Source organism: Berghia stephanieae, chromosome 1, assembly GCF_034508935.2.
Source record: "Berghia stephanieae isolate SIO BIC M18660-M18661 chromosome 1, UCSD_Bste_1.3, whole genome shotgun sequence".
NCBI lineage: Eukaryota > Metazoa > Mollusca > Gastropoda > Nudibranchia > Aeolidiidae > Berghia > Berghia stephanieae.
In genome coordinates this window covers 52,862,821-52,882,905 of record NC_088360.1, presented here as the reverse complement: position 1 = coordinate 52,882,905, position 20,085 = coordinate 52,862,821, and the positions used below count along the sequence as shown (strand labels likewise).

The 20,085-nt window shown below is 37.8% G+C and overlaps 1 protein-coding gene across 1 annotated transcript in view; it reads left to right on the top strand.

Moving 5' to 3' along the window:
- LOC144977328 (allatostatin-A receptor-like) overlaps positions 1–20,085 on the top strand; it is a 184,512-nt gene continuing 164,427 nt past the window's right edge. Inside the window, exons 1-2 of the mRNA XM_078922410.1 lie at positions 1–395; positions 16,807–17,889. Of these exons, the coding sequence (XP_078778536.1) occupies positions 17,619–17,889 (271 nt within the window). The 5' untranslated portion in view covers positions 1–395; positions 16,807–17,618. The remainder of the gene's footprint in view (positions 396–16,806; positions 17,890–20,085) is intronic.

The window sequence follows — 20,085 nt, the reverse complement described above, 5'->3', positions numbered from 1 at the left end:
ACAACTGTCATGTCAGGGAAGCAAATGTCCACGTGCTGTTTTTTTGAAAATATATGGAATATCCATGCTCTTACTATAGTTACTTGATGAAGTTCTACTGTTCATTAACGCTACGGTGTCGACAATCCATGGTTTGATAAGTGCTAATGCAGTTTCTTTCAATGAGAGATTGGCTCTATCGGCTGGAATCAATAACACTTGTTTAAATGAGTTGTATTCAGAGTGAGCCCAACTAATTACTTGTATACAAATATTTCGTTCATGTCTTTGGGATAAGGGTCCTACATATAACTAGATTTTGTTTACTGGACTTAGCAAGATTCTGATAAAATTCAGACTGTCGGATGGTGACGCATTTTTTTGGTTTCTCGTGTCTATGCTTTATGGATACGCAGGCAAGTAATATTATGTAATCTACTATATTTTACAAATTGCATTGGTAAACTGGGCGGTCGGTGACGCTTTTGATATAGGGAAAGTGGAATGGGGAAACGCTGGGATTATTTTTTTTCATGACGATCTTGGAATCCTAAAACTATCTAATTGCAGAACGATTTAAAATAGGAGCCATGTCTATTTTTTTTGATAACCTTAAGATGTTTTCGAAGGCATATAATCCGCTCAGTTCACCAACACCATAACTACGAGAACTAATATGCATCTCTAAAACATCTAAAAGTTCCCAGATCATTTTGGTTATATCTAGTCATCAAATGAAACAAAATAATATATTATGTTGATTAAGAAAAAAGTCATACATATTTTGGTGTTGATTTAATGAGTCAATGACGATCGAAAATCTTAAACAATGATTTACTCTCAACATGTAAAAGAATATATGGAGACAAATACATTCTTAACTTTAAGAACTAGAAACTTTCAATGTCCTATGAAAATGTAATTAATTGTTATAGCTTGATTTTTGCTTCACGTGACCCATCATTACGATACGATATACAAAGCTTGGTGTAAGAAAGCAAATAAGTTGCCAAAATAAGCGGGTCACAATATACATGTTTTATCATCTGAAACGCAATAGAGGTATGGATATCCGCTTGGGATAACAATGTCATTAGACTCGGATACCTGTAAAGTGATCTTCGAACCAGGACGGGAGCTTCCTGGATTCCATACAAGCAAAAGAAGAAGTGGGTGGAATGGGTTAACTAAGGTCCGGGGCCTATCAAACGGGGACCATTGCCCAAGTAGAATATGGCGGATTCTTCCACTAATTTATGCATAGTTCGAATGTGTGTCCACCTGGCTAGGGAGGGGCTCAGAGCATAATTTGTTAGGACACTGCCTGAGACACAAAGTGAATGTTTGGTATTGGAATATGCATAGAGAGTTAAAGGCCCTTCTTTCTTTACAGTGAAAACAATTACTGTGATGCTTCTAGAATTCAGGATCTTCTGATGATTACACCACAATAAATTTTGACTATTCACCGAATTCGAGCACTCATGAACCGTTTTGTAGCTTTGATACTAGATGTTCTGCGCCCTCCTGATTTAATACCGTGTATGAATGGATTGATTATTGTTTTACTATCCGGTGATGGCTCTGATAATTTCAAATTTGTTTTTTAAACCGGTCCTAAAGAGCTATTCTATTGCCGACTTGTGGAATACATAAAGCTCTCTAGAGTTCATTTATTATCAAATATGTGAGAATAGTCAATTTAGAATAGATAGTGAAAAGTAACGAGAAACAAATTCTTACAAAATTCAGGCTATTCTGTGTTGTGTGAAGCATTTGATTGTAATACAGGGTGTCCATAAAGTCTTTCCCTGATTTCAAAGCTTTGTAATTCTCAAGCAATAGATATTTGCAGCTGGTTTTTACCAACTTCTAAAAAAGAGTCATACGTTTATGTCCATTAGTCATCGACCTTCATTATATCACCAAAGTCAGCAAAATGAACATACGCTTAAAGACCTCATTATTCTCTCCTTCTATTTCGCAATCACAACAGTTCGACAAAGTTCACTTTGTGCAATAAAACAAAATCGCAAAAAGTAGCTCAACAATGTTTCATTGTCCAGTTTGGCAGACCATTACAGGACATGAAAACGATGAAGGAAAAAGAAACAAACAAATAAAATAGAAAAATGGTAGTCTAAATTTGCTAAGACACAAAGTGAATGTTTGGTATTGGCAGATGTATAGACGAGTTATAGACCCAGCTTTCTTTACCGTAAAAACGATCAATGTAAATGTCTATTTACATAACATGCTAGAACTTTATGCTGCATCCCATCTTCATGAATATCGGGCAAAGATGATTTTTAATTAAGACGGTGTTCCTCCGCCTTAGAGACAGGGGTTTGCGAATTTCAGACAAATGGATTGGGAGAGATGGACTCGATTGCCTGGCCGCATGGGACACCGGAGATTCTCCGTATGACCTTTCCAGAGACATTGTTTTTTCACCTCTCGTACCACATGTTGGCACGCTTACTATGGCAAAAAAGAGCGATTATTGAATCCATCACGCCAATAAAACTACAAAACACAGGAAAGAACTCGATAATAGGTTGAATTTGATTACAGGTAGCCATACAACCATATTGAAGCACATTGAATAAAAGATTATGGTTAACAAAATGTAAAGCATTTATGTATTCATGAGTCCATATTTAAAGTATATTGGCTGTAATTTTTTTATGTTAAAGATGTTATTAAACAAAGAAAAACTTTATGGACACCTAGCATGCGCATTTCAAGTGGCGCGGTCGCAATTTTTGCACCTTATGTACCCCGAAGCGATAGCTGTTTTTTCTTGGCATTAAAAAAATATAGGAAAAAAAAAGATAAATCACGAAAAACAAAAAACAAAGCAAAAAACATGTTTCCAGAACAGAAAAAGTCCATTATTAGTTCAACTACATAACAATTTGGCCAGAAAAGTCGTCCTTCGAATAGCAATCAATTTAATTTACCCCCATCTTGGCAAAACTCAAATCTGGGACTTCGCGAAGTCTCAGGTGTGAGAATTTTGCCAAGATGAGGGTCATTTAAATCGATCGATATTAGAAGGACGACTTTTCTGGCTAAAGTTTTAGATACATGTTTTTCTAGAGTCCGCATTTAACTGGTTTAGCATGCAGTTGCTGAAAATACAAAAACAACGATGCGTGGCTCAGCGGTACGATCTTTGCTTCGAACCCGAAAGGTACCGAGTTCGATCTCCCGCGCTGTGCTGTGTGGCCTCGAGCAAGTCACCTCGCCCTAGCTCAATTTGCGGCGCTGCACTGCGGCTGATGCTTGGGTTATTCCAGTCTTCCCTTCGAATAGACCCTAGAGACAAATTTCCCTATGGGATGAATACAGATTTCCTAAACACAGACGAGACCGGGATATGTTGCATAACACGTAATAACAAATGATTGGTAGAAGCAGAAGATCCCAGCCCAAGGTAAAAGCTCACACACACACACACACACACACACACACACACACACACACACACACACACACACACAAAACACATTCTTTGGTGTCCAACATTTGTTTTGGGTATATTATTTTGTCACGACGCGAGACACTTTAACGTTTACATCGATATCTTCTGGTCAATATAAGAAAGAAATGAAATCACAGCGCAAAAATTGTTAAGGCAAACAATAAAAATGGACAATAAGGCCCTTGGAGATGGAATTTATAACCCATTTTGTTGGATTTATTTTGCTTGTAACCCTCAGGATAGAAAGTGATTCTATCACACAAGACCTTCTGCTAAATCAAGTTTAGACCATGTTACCGAATTTTTACTGCGTGTACGACGGTTCAGATAAATAAGACTAAATATTAATTAAACCAGGTTTCTTTGCGTGTGAACACACTATTCTGCGGGCATCCTTGTCGAATTAGCAGATAAGGAGAAAAAAAAAGAAAAATAAATCATCTCAAAATATCAATAAGGATGATGATGATGATGATGATGATGATGATGATGATGATGATGATGATGGTGATGATGATGATGATAATGATGATGATGATGATGATGCCATCTTGAAGTGAATCATTTTCATTTTTATTTTCATCGGGCATTGTACACCAAACACTCTATAATTACATCATATTTCATAATGTAGAAATCTTTGTGACCAGTTTGGAAGGCGGTTTAAGGACAAATCCATGAGTGTGGGTCAGCTCTTGCCGAATGGATTGATCGCCATTGGTATTGTAATAAAAACAAAACAAAAAACAACAGTAGACCCTCAGAGCCATTCTGTCCATGGAGCCGGATTAATTCCGGTTTCTATAGCTTGAAACGGACAATAGCAATTTTTTGCTATCTTTTGGATAGGACGCTAGTCTGTCGCAAAATACTTTCCGTCAGTCCTGCTAGGCTAAGCTACACAATCACTGCTGGGTGCACAGGAGGGTCAGGAAAAAATTTCTACTTCAGTCGGGATTGATCTCGGTCTCTTTGCGTGGAAAACGAGTACTCTAGTGTAGTGCAATGCTGGCCAGCTATGTTAATGGTGATGGTTTATTAACCATCAATTTAACCAATTAACTACAGTAATCTGAAAACTCCTTCTTCGACTATCGATTGATTTTGCGAGATCCCAGGTTTGAGAGCTTTTGACAAGATGATGGTCGTTTCAATCGATTGATATTTGAAGGACGCGTTTTCTGGCCAAAATTTTAAATGAGTGTTTTTCCAGAGTACAGCAGTTGACTGGTTAATCAAGTTGGATTATCGATAATGAAGTCTAATATCCAGGCTGTTGTACACCCCGGTGGTGCTGATTGTACTAAGGACAAAAGATACTGTTTTCTTTCGACTAAAGATTTCAAAAATTGTTTCTAGCCGATTAGTAAATTGCAACCAAATATAAATACGTTTTTGATGTCAATCCTGGTACAAAACTGCCCGGAGCATATTGCTTCATCAACTTCTTTTTTTTTTAACTGTCTCTAATTTCTTTATAAAATCAAATGTAGATACGCTTCAAACTTGAGTTTTCTTCTCCACGAAGAAGAAAATAAAGTAAAAGAGGAACCGATTGTTAATAAATCACATAAGTGTAATTGTTAGAACCGGGCGCTCCTATAGTACCAAGCAAATGCTTCTAAATGCCTCTAATTATGCGAATATGACAGTACAAAAGCTAAACTTTATAGCCAAAATAAAGAACATTAAAGCAAAAAAAAAAAGCAAAACAACAACCCCCCCCCAAAAAAAAAAAGAAAACCCAACGAAACCAAGCAAAAATTCCCAACAAAAAACAAACAAAACAAAGCAAAAAAAAAAAATCAAAACAAAACAAAACAACCCTCCCTCCCCCCTCCCCCCTAAAATAATAAAACAAAAACATACAGTAGTATTTTTTTTGGACTACAAATGAGTATAAGTTTACACATTGAAGCCAGACGAGGAGATCCAAATTATATTCAGGTGTGAAATTGGTGGAATAAATCTTGACATTTCCATCGATTTTACACCTGCATAACTTTTGGACTTTTTTTTCATCACATCAAATAAAACACATGTATATCATCGAATGGACTCGTATTGAATCCATTCATGTAACGTCGATTATAGAGACGTTGAAACAAAATAAGCATGCTCGCTTGATCGTTTCAAAATTTGTATTGCTCGAAAGTGAAAGAATTTAAGATTTCTATTTGACTGAATATATAATTTATAATTCTTAAATCTTGTAATACTCTTAAATGTATACAATGATTGATGACTGATTTTAATAATTTTATTTTTTATATACTTGCTCTCGAGATCATTTGTTTTGTCTTCTATTGAGTCTGAAAAGGATCTTGTCGTTATTTTAGATCGATGTCTAAACTTCGAAGTTCATACCCATACTTGTATTAACGAATCTAACAAGACTAAGGGGATTATTTATAATATTATTGTAAGTTTGTCACTCTTGATAGGCCTATTTTCTCTTCTTTTTCGCCAAGTCGCTTGTTCGACCCATTTTTGAACATGGCAATACGATTTGGTAATCGATATACAAGAGCCAGTCAATATGTCTTACAAATTACAACAAAGGGCAATCAAAATGCTCCAATGTGTTTCTTAGTGTTCAAATATGAAGAAAAATTAAGACAGTTGGATCTCCCTAGTCTAAAGTACAGAAGACTATGTGGTAAATTGAGTCAAATTTATAGATTAATACACAAGATTGATAATATTGATTCATCACAATTCGTCACTTTCTCTTATGTAATGTTTACAATATGAGAAAGTATATCCAAACAACTTACTTACCCAGATGTAATATTAATGTTAGATAGAAATTGTTTATGTTTCGTGCTATCCAGTTGTGGAATGATAGTATTAGATTTGAAACAAAATGCATGTTCTCTGAATGGAAAGTTTGACCGAGATTTGTATTTTCTAAAATTATTTTCTTACTCATTGCTTTAATGATTCATTGAAGGTTGTTATTGATAAATCAATTTATATTGTTCATATCAAAGGCGTTTAAAGGATTATGATACAATCCTAATTTAAACCTTTAGCCATGTTATATTTTATCATGGCATACTACTTACTACCACTACTACTTACTACCGCTACTACTACTACTACTATTACTACTACTACTACTACTACTACTACTACTACTACTACTACTACTACTACTACTACTACTACCACTACTACTACTACTACCACTACTACTATTACTACAAAACAACAACAACAACAACAACAACAACAACAACAACTACTACTACTACTACTACTACTACTACTACTACTACTACTACTACTACTGATGATGATGATGATGATGATGATGATGATGCTGCTGATGATGATGATGCTGCTGATGATGATGATGATGATGATGATGATGATGATGATGATGATGATGAGCTTGGCTAAGTAGTCTCAAGGACGCTTGCCGTGAATTGTGTGGTTCTTAGCACGTCCTTGCTTGTTGGATGCCATCTGTAATATTTTCCCACGTGTCCATGTTTTGTGCTAACGTTTTGAGACCGAGTGGTCATGTTCCGTCTTCAGTTTTGATGGAATAGTATTTTTGTAGATGTAAAGATATGGACTCTCACGGTGCTGATTGCAACAGACGATGGTATGTCTGCAGATTGGCATTTAGTGTTTTTGGTAGAGACCTTGGTGTTCATCCGCGGTATTTCTCCCCGGAATTGAAGTATTTCTTCATTGCTGTCTGGTCCGCTATGTTATGGTCTCTTCGGAAAATGTGGCCAAGGAGCTTCCATCTTTGCTGTTTTATTCTATCACTGACAGAACGTACGTTCCAACGGTCGTAGACATCTTAGTTACTAATATTGTCTGGTCATATCACACATATGACTCGACGGAGTTGTCTTCTATGTAGGGCTGTCCAAATTCCTTTTCGTTAATCTCAATGAACCGCACTTGTAGAGCAGTAATGGTAGTACAATGGCTTTGTAGAGGCGTATTCTTTTGCTTTCGCTAATAACGCCCTGCCTATACCAGCTATTTAACACATTTCAAAATACGTTTTTTGCTAGCAGTTTCCTTCTTTTAATGTCTTCTTCCTCGTTGATCAAGTTCCCAGCTTCTTGACAATTTCCCAATCACCTTTGATCGGTTCAACTACTGTTATTTCCGTTATTGTTTCGTTGACTTTGAGGTTCCATTGACTTAGCGAGTTAGATAAGACAGGTAGATAGTTACGTGCTCCTTGTTCTGTGTCGCATATGAGGTCCACATCGTTTGCGAAAACAACTTCATGAGTGAGTCTTTGATTTGGAGGTTATTTTGATCTTAATTCTCTTAGTGCTGCTTCTAGATATACACATTGAATAAAATAGGACTAAGACTCCCCTTTGTGGCGTTCCAACTGCTGATCTGATTGTTGCTGATTCTTTGCCAGACGTAAATGTGAGAGTTGTAAGGTAAGTAATGCTCTATCAATCTAACACGGTCCTCTCCAGAAATCATGTTAGTGTTGTAAATAGTTTGCTTCTACATGTTATGTCGAAGGCAGAACTCATAATATCTCTATACCGAGAATCGCAAATCTTCTTTGTATTTTGGGTTCTAGTTTTTAACCCACTTTGAGAAATGACACTCTTCCACTACTGGTCGTATTCGATTCAATGTAATAAGACTAAGCACTTTTCTGATGGTAGGGAGGATTACGGTAGGTCTTCGGGTTTTGTAATGGGCCTTTTGTCTTATTTGGTTTGTTCAGTAAAATGAGTTCCCCGGACCCCAAGTCTAGATAGGCTTTCTGTATGAACATTTCGTTGAACATGTCTGCTGCTTCTTATGGTTCACACTATTATGTTATGACGATCGACCCAATCAGCAAAGTCCGGTCCGCATTCGTGCACCGTCGCGAACCCGCCTGGTAGCATCGTCACAACACACCTTTCGACTAGATGCTCTGCCGTTTCGGGTTCTTGCCCACAGCGTGGACATAAAGGACAGGAAGTTAGACCCCACTGATGTAACGCACCGGCCGTTAGGCAGCTCCTCGACCGAAGCCGATTCGCAGCTACCCAGTGTCTCCTCTTACTGGTATCAAAGCCTGGCAACTTCTCACCAAGCTTAGAGGAGTGTAGGTCCCCGCCCCACGAGGGATTGAATTCGTCCAAACCGACTTCCATCTCGTATGTGCAGCTCTGTCCGTAGTCAGGGATTCTGCGTACAAGGGTTGCCGGGACTTATTTCGGCTCGAAACGGGGGCACCGTTCATTATGCGCATGAGAGGGGTATCCCCATTCCCTCTCTCTTTGATCTTACTCAGCCAGTTTCCCGTAATGGTCTCCCTCCGGACATCGGGGGGCTGGATCGCTGCCATTACCGGGCCCCATTCTCTAGGGGTTGTTGCTAGCGTTCCCGACACTATGTGCATCGACTTGCGAAGTTTTACATCCACCTTCTCAACGTTTCTGCTTCTACCCCACACTGGAGCGCAATACTCCGCGGTGGAATAGCATAGTGCCAGGGCGGATGTTCTCAGGAGCGCTTGGCTAGCGCCCCAAGTCGATCCCGCCAGCCTCCTCAGAAGACTATTCCGCTTCTCTATCTTCCGGGCAACCCCTTCGAGATGAACCCGATAGGTAAGGCTGCGATCCAACGTCACCCCTAAATATTTTGGACGCGGCTCATATGGGAGTGGCTGGTCCCCGACTAGGACATTCAGTTTACGGGTGTGCCAACCACTGCATAAGTGAAATGCAGTGGCCACGGTTTTTGAAGTGTTCATCTTCAGGTACCACTTGTCAAAGTAGGATTTGAGTCTGGTGACGTCCTCGCTGAGTACGCTCTCGAGACGGGTCCACACTTTACTCTGAGTAACGAGTGCCCAGTCGTCTGCGTATCCCAGCCTCAGGGAGGAAGTGTTCGGCATATCGCTAATGTAAACGTTAAACAACATTGGCGCAAGTACCGACCCCTGAGGGACCCCATTCTTCAATTTCCTTACTTTGCTCGTGACGTCTCCCAGCGCGACGTGGAATTGCCTTTCCCCTAAGATCGAAGAGAACAACTTCAAGGTCTTTTTGCACCTTATGATTTTTGCATGTTTGAGCATTAACCCATCGCACCAGACCGTATCGTACGCCGCTGATAGGTCTATAAACACAGCACCTGTTTGCTGTTTTCTCTCGAACCCGTGCTCAATATGCTCTGTAAGGGCAATGACCTGCTCCGTGGTGCACCTCCCTTCCCTGAAGCCTGCCTGCTCAGGTGGCAGGGCAGCGTCTAGGACCGGCTCCCATCGGTTTAATAGAACACGCTCCAACAATTTGTAAAGACAGCTCAGCAGCGATATGGGTCTGTAACTGTCTGCCTCCTTCGCCGGCTTCCCTGGCTTCAGAATGGCAACTATCTTCGCGTGCTTCCACACTTGTGGAAGCTTTCCATTTGCAAGGATGTCAGACATTGCCTCTGCTAGCCAGGCCCGTGCCCTGGGGCCCAGATGCGTCACCATATCGGGATATACACCATCTATCCCTGCTGCTTTGCCGTTCTTTACTTCGCTAATGGCTGCACCCACTTCTCGGGGACTGAACGGGGCCGTCCAGTCCGACTCCTCCGCAGGTAGCGAGTCCAAAATCGTACGGTACGCCTTGCGGACACCGCGCTCAAAAGCCTGATTAGGGACCCGCTTACTACGGTTCTTAATATTCTTGGCAATTGTGTCTGCCTCGCATTCCGGTGCAGCCTTCGCGAAATTCCGATCTGGGTCCAATTTCTTTATCAAACGCCAAGCGTGGCGGCTGGAGTGTGTAAAGTCGAGACTTTCCACGGTCTCCTGCCACCGTTGCTTCCTTCCCTCTGCCAGAGACTGAAGTAGTCTATCGGCTGTGTCCTGGGACTGGGTCTGCTGGTACTCTCGGTACAGCTCTTCCGACTCTGCTGTCCAGCAAGGGGTGTAGAATTTCCGTTTGCCCCGTGGAATAGAGCGTTGAGCGCTCTTAACCAGTAGCCTACTAAATCTGGTTATATTCTTGGACTTGGGAGGAATGGCAGGGCAGACCTGCTCGATATAGGAACTGAATTCCTCCCAGTCAGCCTTCCTAAAATTCCATCTGCAAAGTGGGAGAGACTGCACCCTCGGTATTGTCACCCCAGCTGTGACAAGAACCGGCCTGTGCTGGCTATGCGGAAAGTCCCCGAGGACTGTCCGCTTCACCTGCAGCGGTTCACCGTTCGCGCCTTTCGTTACGAGGGTGAGGTCTGGAGTATACTCCTTCTTATGGCGGGTACCCCGGAAGGTACCCTTGGCTGTAGGATCGTACACTAGGTGTAGATCGTTACAGTCCATCCATGAGCGGAGTTGTCTTCCTGCCTCGTTGCAGTCTCGGTAGCCCCATTCGTGATGGTGGCTATTAAAGTCTCCCAGACAGATGGAAGGATGGCTGACCACCGGTACCGGTGGTGTAGTCCAAGTCGCTCTAGGTGGTTTGTAAATATTATGCAAACACAGTCCACCTACTTCCACGGAAATTCGGTTCACCCCATTGCTGTCCGTTACGCTCTCAATGACCCTTACCTTCGATGGCTCTTTAGCGTAAACGCTAACCCCTCCTTTGAGCCTCGAAGTGTCCTCGCGTTGGACCACCGTATAGCCTGGGATCTGGAATCGGGAAGATTGCGCGCCTGAATAAAGGTGGGTATCCTGTAACAGGAGGATATCTACGCAGTGAACGGCCAATAGCTTTGATAAAAGCTCATTTTTTGCCATACTCTGGCTCTCGACGTTCAGGGACAATATACGCGTCAGTTCGCCATCCCCGCCGTCGCATTTTCCGATCGGCAGGCCGCGAATCGATTGATGCATGGGACGTTTGCTTTTTTCTCGGACGTGCCGACGACCCTGGCGACACGAACGCGGTATTATTTGGCTAGGCGGCAGACCGCTTCGCCATTGACGGGACTGATTGGGACTCGACATAAGGACAATAGTGTGGCGCCCGGGATAGGGCTGCTATTCGGGCACCGGGTTTGGATCAAATTTAGTCACACACCGGGGCGAGCAGCTCATGTGGCTCGTTGGCTCGATACCCGGGATGGTCTCGTGACGGTCGACCGGGATTTACACCTTTGCCCTCCCGTGTGCCTCAAGCCCCCTCACCAACTGCAAGGTAAAGATCCACGAGGGGGGTTGAACATGTCTGCTAGATATTCGTGGCCTTCCTCTGTGAAGCATTTGAGTTCTTCAGCTTTGATTGTGTCCATCCCAGGACTGTTGTTATTACTTCTTCATCTAGGCTAGAGTTAGCCTCCTCAAAAGGTTCTATTTCACTTTCCTCTTTGAATTTGACCTCAAAATAGTCTTTTATTTTGTCGAATATTTGTCTGTAATCACAAATGACTTTCTCATCGTCATCTTTATTGATCAGTTTGTCCTTACGTTTTTGCTTAATACGCCTGACCGGCTTGTACTTTTACATTTGCATGCTATTAGGAACAGTGTTTATTTCATTTGCAATATTTTGCTACTACTACTAATACTACTACGACGACGACGACGACTACTACTACTACTACTACTACTACTACTACTACTACTACTACACTACTACTACTACTACTACTACTACTACTACTACTACTACACTACTACTACTACTACTACTACTACTACTACTACTACTACTACTACTACTACTACTACTAATACTACTACTAATATACTACTATTACTACTACTACTTCTACTACTACTACTACTACTACTACTACTACTACTATACTACTACTACTACTACTACTACTACTACTTACTACTACTACTACTACTACTACTACTACTACTTACTACTACTACTACTACTACTGCTACTATACTACTATTACTACTACTACTATACTACTACTACTACTACTACTACTACTACTACTACTACTACTACTACTACTACTAATACTAATACTAAACTAATAATAATAATGATAATAATAATAATAACAATAATAATAATAACAATAATAATGAAAATAATGATAATGATAATATTGATAGTGTTAACCAATTTTACCATAGAGTAGTACCAAACAAATTATGAACATATTTAAAATTTCAAAAAACCAAATAATAAAATCCACCAAACACGTAAAATGTTTTAGAGATTAAAAGTAGGGAGGGGGGGGGGGGGAAATCAGGAAATCTATTTTCGTGTTTCCGTCTCTCTTAAAACATATTTCACGTGTGATTAACTCACATAGATAGACGTCTAGATCATTTTATATTTCTAAGGTTGCTTTTGATTACGAAACCATTGTCAGTACGCAAAAGGCGAGTGAGCCAGTCTAGAGTTTACCCATATTTTTGCGACATTAAAACCGCTACGATTTTCAAATGGAAAATAATATAAATATAGAATACATCTAGAATGCATTCTTGCCGACAGGACTGTTTCAACGCACAACGCCTCATCAGTGCAGCTTGCATTGCTTCGAAAAGCAAAGAGAGGATATGTGACCAATAGTGCTCAAATTACAAATTATAATATAGTCAGATTTGTATAAGGGATAAGGGTTCGAGCATCATTCGGCGCAAATTTGAGTCCTTGGAAAAGACTCTTTACTCACATTCTCTCACCGTCCCCAGATGTAAAATGTGTACTCAGCCATTAACAACGTTGTCTCTGTCAGAAAAATGTATTATCGTCTTACAGGCGTCATGTCTCGTTCAACACGTTATGTTGCTGTTGGTCAGGGACCCTTTGTAAAGAGTTTTGAGCACGTTTAGTCGATAATGCGTATATAAAAGATCACGTTTTTATATTTGACCAAGATTGCTCAAATTACAAATTATATAGTCCATTGTCTAGCTAAATAAATATATTATTTACTATTTACTATTTACTAGTCAACTTTATATAAGGGAATAAGGCCTAGTCCTCAATAATGACTTAAATTGCCTTGGAACAAACGAGCATAATATATAAAATGTAATCCGACGTACTATGTCTCATCATCATCATCATCATCATCATCATCATCATCATCATCATCATCATCATCATCCTCATCATCATCCTCATCATCATCATCATCATCATCATCATCATCATCATCCTCATCATCATCATCATCATAATCATTATCTCCTCTCTCTCTCTCTCTCTCTCTCTCTCTCTCTCTCTCTCTCTCTATATATATATATATATATATATATATATATATATATATATATATATATATATATATATATTATATATGAGTGTTGATGGGTACTTGTAGGTACGAGAGTGCTCGATAATTTAGGTTAGAGCATATGAAAATAAATAAATTCACTAACGTATATTTAGTCGTAACAATGAAATGGAGGACATGGAAACGATTGTTTCGGTTATAATACGTGAGTGAATTTATATATATATATATATATATATATATATATATATATATATATATATAATATATATAATATTGCAAGTATAATTATGATCAACTTCTACAATATTGTTTCGAGAATTCGCTCTCATCAGGACGTGAAAGTCACTTCCTGATGAGAGCGAATGCTCGAAACAATATTGTAGAGGTTGGTCATAATTATAATTAAAACCTTTTTTATATAGACCCTTTTATCAAAAAGTTGAGCACTATTTTTTCATGGTTATTGTTTTTATAATTTATATTCGCGATATAAAAATATGTAATTTTTACTTTTGAGCCGATTGATGCCAATATAAAGTGAATGGGAAAAAAAAAACAGATTTATCATTCAATCTCTCTTCAACACAGAAATTGTAAAGCTCAATGCATCTTCTGAAATACCTTCAACTGAGCTTCAATTAAAAACCACAACTGCCATGAATGACTCCATTTGTTTTTCATTATTGAGCATAAACTCACTTAATAACTTTTATATAACATGTCTTAACATACCAACTCATATCCGGCAACAACCTATTTTTCATAGCTGAGACAATTTTTAATCTCAGAACAATATTATCTTTTAAGCTTCACAGAATTTTCTCGATTTTATCATGTAATGTAACAAGTATTACATCTCCTACAAAAGCTATATCTAGATACCCATCTCTCATCTATGACCTCATTTCAATCAGTAAAACCAAAGAGAATTTCCGATTTAGTTTTAAAACACATTGACTTTATATTTAATCAAAACTGTTTAATGATCTGAAATAAATCTGAAGTTTTTACGTGTTGCAAATTTATGTGACTGGTGCAATTTCCGGCGGTAATTGACAAAGGAAGCTTTCGTTGTACTACTTTGTTTGATTGTTAAAACTTTAAGCGGCAACCCACTGAGAAAACTGAACAAGGCTTACGAACTGACGGAATAATTTCAAAGATCAATTTTAGATACCCAGGGATCAAACGGATTTATGCCTTTTTGAATAAATTAACAGAAAAACCTAAATAACAAAAAATCTCAGAGTTACAGAGTTTTTAAAAGTTTGATAAGGCAAGTTTTTTTGTTTTTTTTTTACAAATAGTAGCCTTATAATGCATTTGTTTTATTGCATACAGATAAGAAAAGAGGGGGAATAAAATGACCTAATGAAAATCTTTTAAACTTACATAAAACATTGGAACGATTGTGGCTTACCTGGTAGATCCTGACAAATTATTACTTTCTCAATCACAAGAACTGAACTAAGCCAAATATTTACAAAATATGATAGCGCTTTTGTTACAATGATTTCCCCAACTAATCAGTTGATCTAAACAATATTATATTTTCCTTTGACGATTGAAATTGGTTAGTTAATATATTTACCCCAAAGCAGATAGCATTGTCGTTTGAGAAATGACATCTCACAAATGTTATCAATGATATCTTGATTCTTTTTCACTTGCAAATTAACCCTCCCCCCCCCCCCCTCCTCTCAAATATGACAAAACCAAAAAAAAAAAACAAAACAAAAAACAAACAAAGGAAAAAACAAAAGCAACAACAACAAAACAAAACAAAAAAAACAACAAACAAACAAAAACAAACAAACAAAAAACAAAAATAAAACAAACAAGTCAAAACAAATAAACAAACAAACTTATAAAGAATTATTTCCCTCTTAAATCTATAGAGTGCTTTTTTTTGGCCTACTCGTCCACATAATCCACCTAAGAGCACGACCATGATTTTAAAAAAAAAGAAAAGAAACAACCAGATATTTTAGTTTCAAGCTTAAACCCACATTTCCGCTCAACATGTGGTGACTATAATGCATAAATACGTGATTCTACAACTATTTCCTTTTAGTATAAATATTTGGCGATGACATTTGAGCTTTGAACATTCTAAGAGCAGTTTTAAATTTGTACTAGTCATTCCGACGAAGTACATCGTGACCCCAGCGGAGTAATGGATAGGGAATTTATCGGTTATTTTTGTATGTTATTTTTAGGTCAATGGTAAGTCCTCTTAGGGTCATGAGTCTCTTATCATCTCGTGGGTATATTTAGGCAGACTTGATCTTTTGAGCTTTATTCATTTGAAATATATAAAGATTCTTATTTTTCGTTGGAAAAAGGAAGTAGATCTAAATATCATTCGCCTTAGTGATTAGAATTTTCCACTCAAAGTATTAAATAACACGTCAAAGTGCTGAATATAATACCTAGCAGGAAACTTCTCTTTTCAAGTTTTATTTAATCAAAAACGATTTTGTAATTATGCAGTTGCAGCAAGATATTCGTAGTTCTACGATGTTTTTTTTCAAAAAAAAAAATAAATAAAAAAGACTGGTCTCTATTAGGGGGAATATTTCTACAGAACACATACGAGGATCCCTTTATTCCTTAAAAGTGACGTAACTGAGTGCCTTGCTGGCTTGAAGTAACGTCAAGAAATTCCATAACCTTTGGCGAAAAAATGCTTTGGCTATTTATTGATCGTTTCACTCAGCACTGTTAAAGGGAGGCGAGTTGCTCTTATTGTGAAATTATGAGTACGGCATCTTGAGAATATAAAAGCGACGATTTCTGCCATTGCGTTTAAGTCCATGTCAAGTTTGATGCCTGGAAATAAGTTTCTTATTAAAGGATCCATTTCAATGCAAGCGTAAAATTCAAATAAAACATTCTGATTTATTTTTTGATTCGTAACTTTCAAGTTAGGGATGAAATGTGGTTATTGAAAGTTTATTGAATCTATTGAATCTATATACAATTTATAATCATGATTTTCATATGTCTTATTTCTTACTACCTGTAGAGTAGGAATGAAGCAACTCCAATTATCTTTGTCACAGGCCAGACTCAGAGAACCCAAGTTCTCGCTCCAACAATTGATCTCCCCCTCCACTGTCCTTTGCCATATATATTTTTTAATCGGGGATGTGTTAAATAGTGAATGCAAGTTTTTCATTTTATCTTCACAGGATCTTGAATCTTCAAACAATTACAGAGGCAACGCGAGCTTGGTCCAACAACGAGAATCATCATAGAAGGAAAATTGTTCAAAACCTTTCAAGTATCAAGACTGACAACATTGGTGTCAATATTTATGCGGGATGTGCTATTTTACCACAATTGGCATGATTATCACTTTTCATGTTAGAAATCACAAGTGAGAGATTTCAAATGATTCTATCAAGATAACGATAAATTCCCACAAAAAATGAATTATTGTGACCATGCTGATATCATTCATAAAAGGATTTATCTACCCTTGATCCATACTGAAAAAAAAATCCCACCAACCTTATTTTCGAATATATAACAGACGACGTCATTGTATTTTTTGAAAAGAAGAAAGTGTAATTTACATGGATATTCTGTTGGTCTCTCCACCGATAATGTAAAGCTTAAATTTATTCTTTTAAACCCGTATATAATATAATTTTGCGCAAATGTTTTCCAATGTCCTGATCAAGAAGAATTGCAAAGGTTTTAAAACCAGTAAAACGATAATGTTTCTATGAAGTACGGCTATTGCATGGTATGCATTTCTAAAGATAATTAGTAAAACCAATTAATCGCTTACCACCACAAATTCAAAGTGCAATAATCAATGATTTTAATCATCGAGAAATGATGTTTTTCACATCAAAGGAGCGTGTAATGTCTTGATTATAAATGTGGCCGGATATATTGCCTAATCCGTCAAAACAGCCATCCGCCAAGTTTGAAAAAAACATCTAAATCCCCACCACAACCACCAGTCATTCATCAAGTTATATCACCAACCAGCATGGCCCTTATTGATCAGAATGTCACTGCTAGTCTTCTAATCGAATTCGTAAATCACGGTGATTTGGAAAGCTCGATTTCATACCCTCGTGGAGAGGCAGGAGACATTTCCTTTTACGCCAGGAAAACAGGACATGACGTTGCAGGGAGTCGTTACGATGATATGCCTACGTTCCCTTACTCCGGAGATATTGATCAGTTACGGAAACCGTGGCTCAACCAGGATTCACTTATCCCGAGATTGGCAGTTCTTTGTGCCATCTTCATAACAGGTAAGATATATTTTACATTATTGTACGACTTTTGATTTGCATGAATAGTCGCTGAATGTGGCGAGTAATTGGATGGGTGACAATTTTAGTAAAGGAGGTGGATATATATAGCCGCTGAATGTGGCGGGTTACTGGATATGTGACAGTCTTAGCAAGGAGGTGGATGGCCGCTAAATGTGACCAGCTATTGGATTCGTTTCAATCTTAGCAAAGGAGGTGGATAGCCGCTGATTGTGGCGGATTTCTGGGTTGGTGAGAATCTTAGTAAAGGACATGGGTAGCCACTGAATGTGACGAGTAACTAGATGAGTGACAATCTTATGAAACGTTATTTCCTCCTTTCTGTTCTTATGGATTTTATATATTCTGCCACATTCTACTAAGGTTGGTAGTAGGACTAAGCTGGGCAATGACGAACACTGTAAAAGTACTGCTCGTGCAAAAGAGACTACAATAATCGATTGGTAATGTAAGAATTGCTTTACAGCACAATAAATTTCTGAATAAATTGTAACTATGTATGCTCATGCCTCTTTGAACTATTTATGTTAATGTCATTAGTAAAACTTAAGGTAAAAGAATACTCAAAGCGTACTTTAATTGTACACCCCCCCCCCCTTTGTAATGTCTTTGTGGCAGAGAGTGCAGTCAACCAGTATTCATTGCTCTTCATAAAATAATGATAATGGTAATAATAACAATAATAATAATAATAATAATAATAATAATAATAATAATAATAATAATAATAATATTATTATTATTATTATTAAATAATTATATAATAATATATAATAATAATAATAATAATAATAATAATAATAATAATAATAATAATAATGTTTTTGTTTTTTTTAGAGGTTTTACGGCGCTTGCAACACATTTTGGTTATATCAGCGCCAGTAAAAAGGAAGAAAATTGGATAGTAAAAAGTTCTAGAATTACAATTAAAGCACACAAGAGAACGTAAGACAAAGGTAGACTGGGAACAAATGGGATCAGATGTAGAATTCAAGAGCATACCATCAGTGTACTTTGAGATCACCTAAAAGTCTCATCCGGACACAAGCACAAGATCCAACAAAGAGGAATACACTCAAATGCTTACACTATACATTCAAAATAACAAATACAATAATACATAACAGAGAGATGATTTACAAGGAAAAAATATCATCTCCAAAAGCAATAACTATGCATTGGACTGTTTCCCTCCCAACCAGGAGTCCGGCCAGGGCCAGGACAAAACCAAGTAATCTCATTTCAAGACAAAGACAGAGCTTGTTGGAAAACAGATATAAGGGGATAGAAGCCACAGTAAGTGCCTCCCTGCCCGCTATGGGAGGTCAGGAAACCCACCCAGAATAATAATAGTAATAATAATAATAATAATAATAATAATAATAATAATAATAATAATAATAATAATAATAATAATAATAATAATAGTAATAGTAACAATAATAATAATAATAATGATAGTAATAATAATAATAATCTTTATGGACACTTGATCTTACCTCCATTAATATAAGATTATTATTTATTATTATTATTATTCATCATCATCATCATCATCATCATCATCATCATCATCATCATCATTGTCGCAGAACTATGATTCACCTTTATTTTTTAAAGTTTTATTTTAGTATTACAAACATAAGAACGGAGTTCATCTCACTCAAGTTGTATTTCAGTAGGCTTCGAAAAACCTTACTTTCTTGTATTAGATTCATCATCCACCGATGCTTAGGTTATTTAAATATTATGTCATTCTTTGTCTTCCTCTCGCTCTCTTTCCTTCGATCATCCCAGACGTTACCAACTTTTCTATTCAGTCTCTTCTCCACATATGTCACAGAAACCGTAACTGTCTCTTTCTGATGGTGTCTTTTAAAATCCCTTTTCTCATCTTCGCCAACAATTCCTTGTTCGTATAGATATAATGAAGTTGACGTCACTCTGGTCTTTGTTATTGTTTTTTGCCACCCATGTTAATGAGTAATTCTCACTAAGCGGTACTAACCAGACTATAAACACGTGTGTTGGTCCGTTATACTTCCGGATGGCAATGTTGTGAGCTTCTTAGCAAAGCGCATACTATCTATACGTGTCTGTCCATGATAACCTCAACATTCTTCTATACAACAACATCTCAAATGCCTCTCACCTCCTTTTACATTCTTTGTCAAG